The sequence below is a fragment of the Vidua macroura genome, chromosome 4, assembly GCF_024509145.1.
Source record: "Vidua macroura isolate BioBank_ID:100142 chromosome 4, ASM2450914v1, whole genome shotgun sequence".
NCBI classification, from domain to species: Eukaryota; Metazoa; Chordata; class Aves; order Passeriformes; family Viduidae; genus Vidua; species Vidua macroura.
This window is the reverse complement of record NC_071574.1, coordinates 52,123,284-52,135,485: the sequence shown is the minus strand read 5'-3', so window position 1 is coordinate 52,135,485 and position 12,202 is coordinate 52,123,284. Positions and strand designations below refer to the sequence as shown.

The 12,202-nt window shown below is 34.9% G+C and overlaps 1 protein-coding gene across 1 annotated transcript in view; it reads right to left on the bottom strand.

The window, feature by feature from the left end:
• ARAP2 (ArfGAP with RhoGAP domain, ankyrin repeat and PH domain 2) overlaps positions 1 to 12,202 on the bottom strand; it is a 112,310-nt gene that overhangs the window by 20,294 nt on the left and 79,814 nt on the right. Inside the window, exons 22-26 of the mRNA XM_053976285.1 lie at positions 11,992 to 12,139; positions 11,223 to 11,291; positions 8,842 to 8,916; positions 7,692 to 7,809; positions 3,132 to 3,260 (exon numbers count right to left, since the gene is read on the bottom strand). Of these exons, the coding sequence (XP_053832260.1) occupies positions 3,132 to 3,260; positions 7,692 to 7,809; positions 8,842 to 8,916; positions 11,223 to 11,291; positions 11,992 to 12,139 (539 nt within the window). The remainder of the gene's footprint in view (positions 1 to 3,131; positions 3,261 to 7,691; positions 7,810 to 8,841; positions 8,917 to 11,222; positions 11,292 to 11,991; positions 12,140 to 12,202) is intronic.

Genomic DNA, 12,202 nt, shown 5'->3' with positions numbered 1-12,202 from the left:
GAAAACTCACCACAAATTTGCTGAAAATTATCAATACAAATTAACTAACTATTTTTCCTTGAAAAGGAAAGTTGGTTTCCATACAAGAGAAAACATACATCTAGACCTCAGTGTAAGGTTTGGATCGCAGAATCACAGAAGAGTCTGAGTTGGGAGGGACCCACCAGGATCACAGAATCCAGCTCTTGGGTCAATGCCCCACACGGGCATCAAACCCACAACCTTGGTGTTATTAGCACCCTGCTCTGAACAACTGAGCTCATCTCAGTTGCAGAACATGACAAAATAGTTTAAAATGGGCAAGATGAGAATAAGTATCAAAATTAAGAATGTACTATGTATAAGGAACATGGGAAAAGATGCACTAACAGAGAAGACTGTGATAAGTTGCCAAAATGAAATGAAGCTGAAAGAGCTGTTCCTTAGGCTCACTATTGAACCAACATTATTTCAAACAGCATTACAGACTCAGGAAGAAAAAGGAGAAAAGTGCTGAGAATGAAAAGCTCTCAAGTAACATTAACAGAAAAAAAAGTATGGAATATAATAATTAGTATTTAAGATTATTACATAAATCAGGGAAGCAAGGAATATTCATGTAATTAAATTATAAACATTAAATGACCACAGTCCTATTAATTTCACTGCAAAGTTGGAGGACAGCCATCCACCCAGTTTCCCATTTGTATGGGCTGAATCCACTCTTAAAAAACGTACTTCAAATCATAGTGGTTGAACATCTGGCCTTAGCCCAATTATTCAGTAACAAGGAGTTATCTACATATGGAGTGTAAGAGACAGAAAAGATTGAGGTTTGCCCCTCTTCCTTCAAGCTAGCAGTTATTTCTTGTGCACTTTGAGATGGAGAGCCCCGCCATAACCGTTAAGTGCCTTGTACCCTAAACACTGGGAACATCCCTTCCCCAATAACTTTGTTCAGTATATTTTCTCATTCTGACATTCCATGCAGTGATGGATTCACAAGATTACTCTGCCACATGGAGTTTGCAGACATCAACACTGTAAGTCTGCAACATGGCAGAAATTTTCCTTTTCAAACCACTGAGAAAACCAACATAATTTATTTGATAAGGTTTTAATTATTTTAAAACAAACATAAAAAACATCAATAAATGTAAACAGTCATAAGACAGTGTGTCTACACTAAGATCAAACTGAATGGAATTGATGCAAGCAATTACTGTAATAAGCTGGGGGAACAAATGGATGTAAAATCTAGGAGACAGGAAGGAGTGCAAATAGCAGCAAATCCCTCCTTTACTACATTTTGTAAATTGACACTAGCCTAATCTTTAGGTGTTTCTTAGACCAGTGATTCACACAATCCTTATGACCCATTCCCTCTTCTGATCTCAACACATACCTAGGGAGGTGATGTGAGTTCATATATCAAGCTTTTAATGAAGTAGGCCATTTCTCTCCATTCATGATCTGCTATCACACATTTATTGACAGTGAAACCCAACCATAAAAGTCATGAACAGCACACTTGTTCAGGTTCATTCACATTTATGAAATATGCTTTTACAGGCATAAAGCATGGTGGAAGAAGGCCGTTACTTTCAGAAGAATAAGCACAACAGCATAAATTTTACTTCTTGAAATCAAGACGAGATATATAGAATGGAAAGATTAACATTTCCATGTATGAGAAAGAGAGGAAAAGTTAAATATATTTGAATGAGTCATTAGATAAAATAAGATGAAGATTAAACCAGGCATCATGTGTTGCCATCACACATTATACAGTGATAGCACACAGGATTTCAACTGCTTGAAAACAGGATATAATTTTTGAACTCCTAAACTTCCACTTCTCACAAAGCAGATAATACATATTACACAGGAGACTTAAAGTCAGGTATTATGTGGAAAAAAAGAAAACCAGACTGGGGCAATGTGTAAACTGTGTATTTTCACTATATACTTGATCTGTATTTTAAGTGTCAGCTCCCTTTTAAAGGCCACATACTCTCCAAATTGTTCAGTTGCTTGAGTATGTCATTCAAATGAGTATGTCACCTAGGATGGGGCAACCCTGGATGCCTCTTGACAGACTGGGGAATGAGATGTTGGAAAGCAGTGCCACGGAAAGGGACCTGGGGGCCCTAGTCAACAGAAAGTTGAATCTGAGTCAGCAGGCAGGTGGTCTAACCCTGTCCTGGCGTGTATCAGGCACAGCATCATCGGCTGGCCAAGGGAGGGGAGTGCAGTGCTCTGCACTAGGGTAGCCTCACCTCGAGTGCTGGGGCAGTTTTGGGAACCACAATATAAGAAGGCTATAAAGCTATTAGGGAGTGTCCAAAGGAGGGCAATAAAGATAGTGAAGGGCCTTGAGAGGAAGCCCTCAAGTATAAGGAGTGGCTGAGGGCACTTGGTCTGTTCAGCCTGAGGAGACTGAGGGAAGACCTCATTGCTGTCAAAATTTCCCTTCCTTGAGAGGGGAAGCAGAGGGGCAGACACTGATCTCTTCTCTGTGGTGACCAGCATCAGGATAACAGAATGGTCTGAAGTTCTATAAGGGAAGTTTAGGTTGGTTATCAGGAAACTTCCCCCAGAGGGTGGTTGGGCACTGGAAAAGGCTCCCCAGGGAAGTGGTCACAGCACCAGCCTGAGAGTTCAAGAAGCATTTGGACAATGCTCTCAGGCACAGGTGTTATTCCTGGGGCTGTCCTGTGTAAGGTTAGGAGTTGGACTTTGATGATCCTTCTGGGTTCCTTCTAACTCAGAATATTCCTTGAAATCAGCTTTGTAGTTTGGAGGCAACAAATTAGATAATAGAAATTTCTATTAGTATACCATAGTTTTATAAATATATTCCAACAATATGTCCTAGATAAGAGACAAGCTTCACAGCAGAAGTTGACAAAGTGTGAACTAACTGCAGAATTTCTGTACACTTTTATATTTCAATGGGAGAGTTTATAGTTTGTAGAAACAAACATCCATAATCTCTGTGTTTCCATAGGGAAGTAACCACAACCCTCTGTAAATCTGTAACTTTTATGAAGTAGCAGTAATTCAGTTGTTCTGGGACACTTTGCTCCACTGAAAACAATTGTCATCCTCATATTTCCATGTAAAATAACTAAATTTAAAAAATTACATACCACTGTAGAGATTCACCATGTCTGTTGTTAGAAATCTCTTTATTATTAGGTATGCAGTGCCAGGCTCTGGTAGTGAACTCCAGTGAAGAACCTGTTCTAGTACATTCTCTGTATAATGCAGAGGACGTTCTGAAAAATGCCAAAGAAACAAAACACAAAAAACTAGTATTAAAATAAAAGGAAAACCCAACAATATTGGAGGTCCTCACAAGTTACATTTGCCTGTACACAACAAGGTCTCATTGACTTTGAACTATAGAAGAAAAATACTGCTTTCAAAAAAAGACAATTAGGCACTTCACTGACAATACCTTTGCTCGCAGTGTTTGCACAGGTAATGAATATAAAACTAAACAAGCAGTAGTCAAATGTTCAATGACTCTTTTGTAATGTTAAATTTTTAATGTAAAGACACTAAAGCACTGCTTTCAAACTAAATACAGAAGTTAGGACCTGTTGCAGGGCATACCTAAATATGATCAAACAGAACTGAGACGTTCAGTTATACTGTGCTTATTGGCCTGTGCTCAGTATGAAAATGAAACATCATAGCTACCAATTCTCTGCATTCAAAGAACCAAAGAATTTGGAGTGATCACAGTGAAAAAAATGCCTCCAACTGGTATGGATTATACTGTCTGTTATTGATCAAAACAGACTAAAACATTAGTTAGATCTGGTTTCATTAGATTCTTTTTACTAGAGGGGAAAAGCATGTGGTCTTACTAGATTCTTCTCCCTGTTGCAGTGGCTAGGGAATATCCAAACTTGCACCTGTGTATTTCAATCTTGTACAAGAAGTGCAGCAAGATTTAACTAGCACTGAAGGCATGACTAGACTGTACGTGTGCACTGCAAAATTTCAGATGCTCAAACACACATTTTTTTGATAGGCATCATCCATCCTAGAAGAGAAACTCTGAGACGTAGCCCAGATTGAAAAACTGCAGTGGTAAGAAAGCCCAGCCAGTACTCCATACAAACCCCAGTTCACCTATCGAATGAAGGCAGAAAAGATCTTGCAAATTGTCCCTAAAACTGCATTACCAGATCCAGCAGAAATCTGAGTGTCACATGAACAGCACAGCCTGATGCAACACTGATGTGAGTGGGGGAATACACATTCACATCCCTGAAAGCTTTCACCTGCTCAGCAGCAAGAACCTGCTGTTATTCATGAACCCACAAAAGCCTTAACAACGGCTTTGTGAGTTCAAATGTCATTTTATCTCCAAAGAGAGATAAAATATATCTGTGTTCTCGTTTGCATACCAATTTATGTGGGTCAGGTGTTGAGAAGAGCTGGGTATGGGTCCTGAAAAGTCACACTTCTGTGACACTGTCATGTTGGGTCACACAGTCTAGCCATGTCCCTTGAGTACTGAAGGGCAAAGTATGCAGCCATAATCTCATTTTTCACTCCTGCTATGGTAGATGAATATGAAATGTCAACAGCTGCTTTGGGATTCTCCAGCACTACAATCTAGCAGAAGGTATTTTCTAGAACACCTGAACACTAGAGCCTCAGAAAGCAGCAGCCACAAATAACGCACTTACATGACAGAAAAAAACACTGCTATTTCGGGATGCAAAAATACCTACACAACCTGTAGAGATGTGATACCACCCATAAAAGATTTCATTATTCAGACATGACACCAAAGCAGCCTAACAAGAACACCATTCTGTAAATAGCAGCTCAACCCCTATATTAACACTACTTCTTCCAGCCCTTTTGTTCTAAATGGTCAAACTTCTGAATTTTTGGGAAATTTTGGACTCTGATGTGATAAAGCTTGAACACTTGATGCCTTTGTACAAAAGAGAAAATCCACTTTAAGGAGGATAACTTTACAAATCAAAGGCAATAGACTGGCAAATCACCACATCTTCCTAGAATACCAGCACTCCCATAGTAAACACCTACTTTTATTTATAGTTACATTTAAGACCATCTGTCATTATGGATTACATGGTACATAAATCATCATACTGAAAACCATTAGCTATTTTACTGGTAACACACCTCATTTACAAACTACCCATCAATCACATATTATTAAAAAATTATATACACCCTATTTTGTAAAAGCATATGGTATTAAATATTTCGCATTAGGCTTGATAAAATCATCAATTATTGCAACTTTTCTATATGCAAATAATTTAGCTGTTTTTTTAATATTGCAATTCTAGTCTTTTGAACAGCAAGCAGTCAACACATGCATTCAATTACCCTTTCTTTCACTTAGGTCATCATATGCTAGTAAATATTCTAAACCAGTCATTTTCACCTTAAACAACATTAACTATTAGTAGGAAATTACTTTCTATAAAATATTATTCTACTTTTCTTGCTTTCTCAGGGGTTGTTTTCCTGATGGTATATATTAAAAAGTAAAATAAAAACATAAAAAGTAAAAAAATTCAGGGTTGAGTGTAACAAGCAGAATACTACCATGCACTGGATAGGTAGCAGACTGCACAAGGAAAAATGCAGAAAATTAATTTTTATCAGAAAGACACCGTGATTACTGATGTACATTTGAGACAAATATGCAAACTTTTTCTCTGTCATGTGTCACTATCTCAACTGATTTGTAAATGCCTCATGCTGTTTGTCAAATGACACTAGTAGAATCAACTTGCAGGAGCAAAGACTCAAGTAGTCTTTTAGTTCTTCAGTGTCACATTTGGACCAAATATCTTCTAGAATTAACTTTCTCTGTGCTCCTGCCCTGTGCAGACCTGTTACGTTCTGCCATAGGAGTCTATCTGAGTGTGTCTTTACTGTAACATTATTTTTATTTTGAAACAGTAATTCACTTGTTCTGATGCACTGATTCTTCCAGAAAGGGATCCATGAAGAACACATTTCATCAACACAATCACTACTGACAGGAGTCACGTGATGAATTAGGACTTAATTTAGTCTGCTTTTTGGTTTGTTGTTCTGTATGTAAAACACTGGTGTGCCATTTCACTTTGTGTTGGAAACTCTTCTTTCAGTAGGATACACTCTAATGTCCTGCCCATATTTATTGTCTTATGTAGGGCCTCTAGTGTTTCACTCTTAGTTTAATTTTGTTTGTCTTCCACCGTCATTAGTTCAGACAACATTTCAATACCCCACTAAAACATTAGTTGTTTCACCTAAATACCTGAAGAAGATGTTCTGGGGTCTATCTGTTTATTTACTTTTATGTTCTCTTGGCTATATCTAGTCTAGTTTTCATGTTCCTGTAAGTGTCATATATCAAGTTTAAGAAAATAAAATTCAATTTTTTTCCATTATTCAGTCTAAAGAAATATGATCTGTACTGTACTTGTAGGAATTATCAGGATTCTTCTAAAGATAAGAGATGCTAGCATTCTTTTTCAGTTGTAACCCACATCTATGAATCTGGAAATGAACTCTGTATTACATCTCTATACAGCATCACCAGCAGACTGTAACATGTGAAGAGGGCTCAGGATAATTTATTTTCAGTTGAAAGGGAGAATACACTTCCATCCTAGTTTTTTATACTGCCAGGCACAGACTGAGTACATAAGTAATATTAGTCATATACATGTGAAAATCAAGTACAACAAAACTAATAAAAATATTCGAACAATATTCAGTAATCTTATTTTGTCCACTTTTTTCTTCTTGACTTGAAAACAGGTATCTTCACTACAGAAATAAACAGATTCACAGTCTTCCTCTGTAACATTAAAATAGTTAAGAGCAGCAACTTACTAGGAAATGCAAATAGATGTTGCATATTTCTCCCCCTATATATTCTTTAAAAATTGCTTAAGATTACCTTAGGGAATATTCATCAAAATAAGTTTTAATTTAAAAAAATCCCTACTACTTTATGTTATTTTAGTTATCTCTTAACAATGAAATTCTCCAGCATTTTAAACATGTTCCAGCATGTATAAAGTATTCCCAATGCTAAAGCCTCTTCACCATTCATTAATATTGTGGCCATGTGAGATTTGCTTTTGGGGGCAGCAAAACCATATTTCAAACAATTTTTTCAAGATTCTGCTAGATACACCATAATGCCACTTGCCAAAAACACACTTTAAAGTGTGTAAAGAATTAGACACTTTATGCCTCCTTTTTGCACCTACGTACATTAAATACCTGAATGAGCAAAATAGAAAAGATCCTTTCTCCTAAGTATGACGTGTTTTCTTGATTAATTTTTTGGAAAGCATTATTGCTTATAAAATCAAGTGCTGACATTTTTATGAAAATAGGGTTTTCCTCTAAGACTTACTGGGAAGACCTACTTTTCTATAGCTGATGATTAAGGAACTGCAAAGCACTGCGATATAATGAACACCTTCTCAGCCCTTAATTTATAAGTAGTTTAAAACAATTCATCACATAATTTCTGGCAAAGTGAAGAAAGAAATCATGCAGATGTCACAACAACCATTGACATGAAGGCTATTTTTTGTTTGTTTCCATGAAATTTTTAACTAAGCTTTTGATGATATTAAATATTGAAAAATTAAAATAACAAAAGCTGATTGACACACATATATTCAAGTGTCACTAACCTAATTCTCCATTATCAAGCACTTCAAAAGCAGCCCAGATATCATCTTTGCTGGGAATAATGTTTTTGATTCCTAAAACATCATTAGTTAATTCCTCTGCTTCCATCAAAGGTGATACCTGTAATACAAATTAAGTCAGTTTATAATACATTTCAATTACTGACTTCTGATACAGTTCTTCAAAGTCTTCCTCCTTGCAATTGCCCTAAGGGGAAAAAAAAAAAAAAAAAAAGAAAAAAGAAGATGATAGTAAATATATGAGCTGGAAACCCATAAAATATCCTTCAGATTCCAGCAGGTTTTCCTTATTTTGTTCTGTAAGATTATAAGATTAAGTTATATTTTTAAGATGACCCTTAACTTGGTAGCTTTAAAGTCATTTTCTCTACCCCAGAAAAATTTGGGAAAAAAATAGCTTTGTTATATTTTCTTAGGTGTGCGAAGATAAATATTAGAGAAGCACCATTTTTTTTTATTTTAGCGATGCATATTCCCATTTTTATTCCTGTTTTAAAAAGCATTTCTTATGTGCATATGTCCATCCATGTATACCATCTACCCCATATATGTACAAACAAAAGTGTTTGAGAGCCATATGCTGAACAGAACAGAAAGGAAACAAAATCAGAAGTGTAATAAAAAATAACAGAACATTACTACATGGAGATGCAGGTGTTTAAATATACTACTAAATAGAAAGCTCAAAAATCTCTATTATAGTTAGTAACAAGCTTTGGTTTCTTAACATTTAAAGAAAGAAGAAAGCCACAGACAAAAAGAAAGGAGGAATGTCATTTCAGTGGTTGTAACTATCAAATAAAACCAACATTCATTGTGTATTTTTTGATGTAGAGTTGGGAAAATTTTTACTGTTGTATACTACAGCAAAACTAAAACAAGACATCTCCGCTTTAAAATTGCCTCATTTTTCTTCAAATTTTTCTCAAAAATTCAAAAATGCATAATAATCAGTCTTTACATAATTTAGGCAACACAGCAAATTCTAAAACAACATATTTAAAAGAACAGCAATAAACATAAATTCATACTTTCATTGTGTACTTATACAAAAACATGTATTAAAATAAATGTGATATACTTCAAGAAAAATTGCTTTATAAAAATCACTGTATCATTTTTATACACTAACCCTGATTATAATACTGCAGTCTGGCTCCTTTCTTTCCACATAAACTTCAATAAGCAAATCTCCAGCCTGGGAAACCTAAAGAATAAAAAATTTGGTTGTTAAAAATTAACATTTTAAGTAAGGACAGTACAATTATTTAATTAGCCTAAGGAAAAAAATACTGATTCCCAGATTCAGGAGAAAAATCCAAACCCTGAATAAGTCCAACAGAATCCTATCAAACATTAATTTACATATATACATTCAAGAGTAGGAAAACTAAGGGAGACATGGCATAAATGGAAATTTTAAATTTACATTTAAGACTACAAAGTCTAAGACATGAGTGTATCACAGTACCTTAAACTGCCAGACCCGTAACTCTGATTTGAAGGTTACTCAGGTTCACTCAGAATCAAAACAGATTAACAGAATTTAAAACAATGAAAAAGGACTGTAACCCCAACATTACTTAGTTAAAAGTGAGATGAAAAATTACAAATAACAGACTATTTCAGCCACACAGCCATATGTACCTATCAAGAAAATAAAAATTCATTACTACAAATACTGTATTTATGATTCTTAATCACAATGAAAACTTGTCATTACCTAATTAAAGAAGGAATTAAAACAAATCTTCTTGATATCAACCTCTGTTAAATACAGCTCTTCAAATTTGTTGGAGAAAAGGCTAGACTTTGTACACAAGGCTAATGTGGAATAATCAGGTAAAGCAAATTTATGACATGTATAATAATTTCATATACTCAAGACAAATGTTATTTAAGAATGTCTAACAACAAATAACTCAGAAATTAGAAAGGCATTAAATCCAACATTTTATGATCATGACGAAAACTATGATTTATAAGAGGGGATGTAATATTTTCCATTGTTACTAGGTTTGCTCATCTATGGCAATAAAATTATCTTCATGGATGAGAAATTACTTTATTTTTCTAAAGTTAAAAATGTCTCATATTTTGCCTGCTCTAATTCCCTTTTAGTAAAGTCATAAGCATCTTCAAAAGGTTGCAATTCATCTCCAGTACCAAAAAGTATTTCCTAAAAAATAAGTGATGATCAGAGCATAGGAAGAAAAATTAAGGCAGAAACACCAGAAGGTGTACCATTCTATTAATAGGCAAATATAAAGAATTAATAATCAAATTAACACTAAGATAACAATGTTTGTCTTCATTTTTGAGAATGGTACTGATGCTACTTATTTATATACTACTATAAACAGAGGAAAAGGTTAAGAAAAGTATATAGAAACACATATATATCAACATATATATCAACATATATATATATATATATATATATATATATAAACAGTTGAGCTTTGGGATACATTTTGACCAATTTATAGAAGCTAAGATTACATTCCTATAGAAAAATAATTGGCAGGGCTGAATTTTAAAGAACATTCACATTCTGATAAACAGCAACTTTTAAGTTAGTTTCGTCTTTGAGAATAGAAAACTAATGGAAACATTTGTGAGGAAAAGCAGTACAAAGCTACTTTGAAGAAAGCTGCTTAATTATAGTGGCACAGACTCAAAAAGGCTCATTTAGTTATAAAATTTGCTTTTCAGATGATATTACAGAAAAAGGTTGGAAATAAGAATGAAGCTGACACATGATTTCCACTGGGCTCACATAAACAGCCGTATGGAGAGAAAATGTGATGTAAATTACTGCAACAGCTGGTATAAGTATATGGTGGACAGAAAATGAAAAGCGACTAATGAAGTGCCACCTGGAACAGAACTTCAGTGACATTTCAGACATGTGAACTTTGAGTAATTCAGCAGAAATTCAGTTCCGTTGTTCTCTGAACATTCTGCATCACCAAATATAATTGTACTGGGGCAACCTATAGTTAGTATTAAGTATTAATAATACTTTACTAATACTACAGTTAGTATAGTAATACTATAGTTAGTATTAAGTATTAATAACCCAGAGTATTAAGTATCTACATCATTGATTTTCCCACATATATGCACACATTTTGATGCAATGATGTCCGACTATCAGTTGTTAAATGTAAAGAATTCTTACAATTCATAATTGTAGCTGCTTGAGGCCTAAGTTTCCAATTACCCATGACACCTACATGATTATAGTGCTGCTGTTACAACATTCAATTGCACCACATCAATAGTTTTAACCCTAACTGGAAGCCTGTGGCAAACTGCTGTGGAGAACTGATGAGTAGAGTAAGAAGGTGAGACGAGCCACTTTATCTCGCACCTGGTTCAAGCATGACTTAGCAACTGTGCAGTGCCTGGGGTGATGCTGTCTCAGTGATGAACAGAAGAGCACCCACACCTATGTACAGAGATGTTAAGGCCTCACTCCCTTTTATCCACGCCTAACTGGACACTTACCTGAGTGTCTTTCCACTTTGTAATAAAACTGTTCTCTATGTCCATTTGTTTGACTTGGTCTTCATTTATCTGTATAAATAAATAATTTTGGAGTGATTAATAATAGTTATGGTAACAATTGCCAATACCACCAATCATGTTCTCATAGAAGCAGGTATGCAAAATATTCTATCAGTCAGAAACAGCTCTTCAATGATGGGACTCATTATAAACTTCATGGAAAACTGGGTATTGAAACAGAGAGCAATCAATGAAAAACAACAAAACAATGTTATAGTGGCACAGTCAACTCCAAATCAAAATGGCCAATATAAATTGCTGCTAGTAGTAGCTTTTCTGTCCAATTGGATTTAACATTATTTCTGGGTCTAAGGAACAAAACAAATTGTAATCACAGCTCAGAGACTAAGAATACAAAATCCTTCCATGCTTCAGTTCTGATCAGGCCTATAAAATTTGATTAGAAGCATTATTTTTAATAGTCATAATGATAACATTTTCTTAAATTTAGTAAGCTTTTGACAGCAAGGAGAATGAGCATTATTTTGGAAAACTAGCTCACAGCATCCCATAAACAGTCTTTCCTACACAGATTAAACTAACTGGGAAATAAAATCTAAAGCAGGCCAAAGAAAAACATCCACTGAATTAGAATTCAAAAATCCTGTAAATCCTCAGCTGAACTAGTAGGAAGACCATTTTAAAGCAGATTTTTGTAATTTTGAATCTCTAACATCCAAGCAGATAAGATACACATAACGATACCTACATGAAAAAGTTGCACATAATTTTTAATTAGATCTTCAATTACATTGACTTCTTCATTAGTTTGGCCTTTAGTCTGAAATAAGCATGAGGAAAACACCACGGCTAAATTCTGAGGGTTCATTTGGTTAATTTCAGAACACTTCTGCACCCTGTTGAAGGAAAAATAAACATATTTAGACAGTTTCATTGTTCCTTTGATTGTCTGAGGCTCC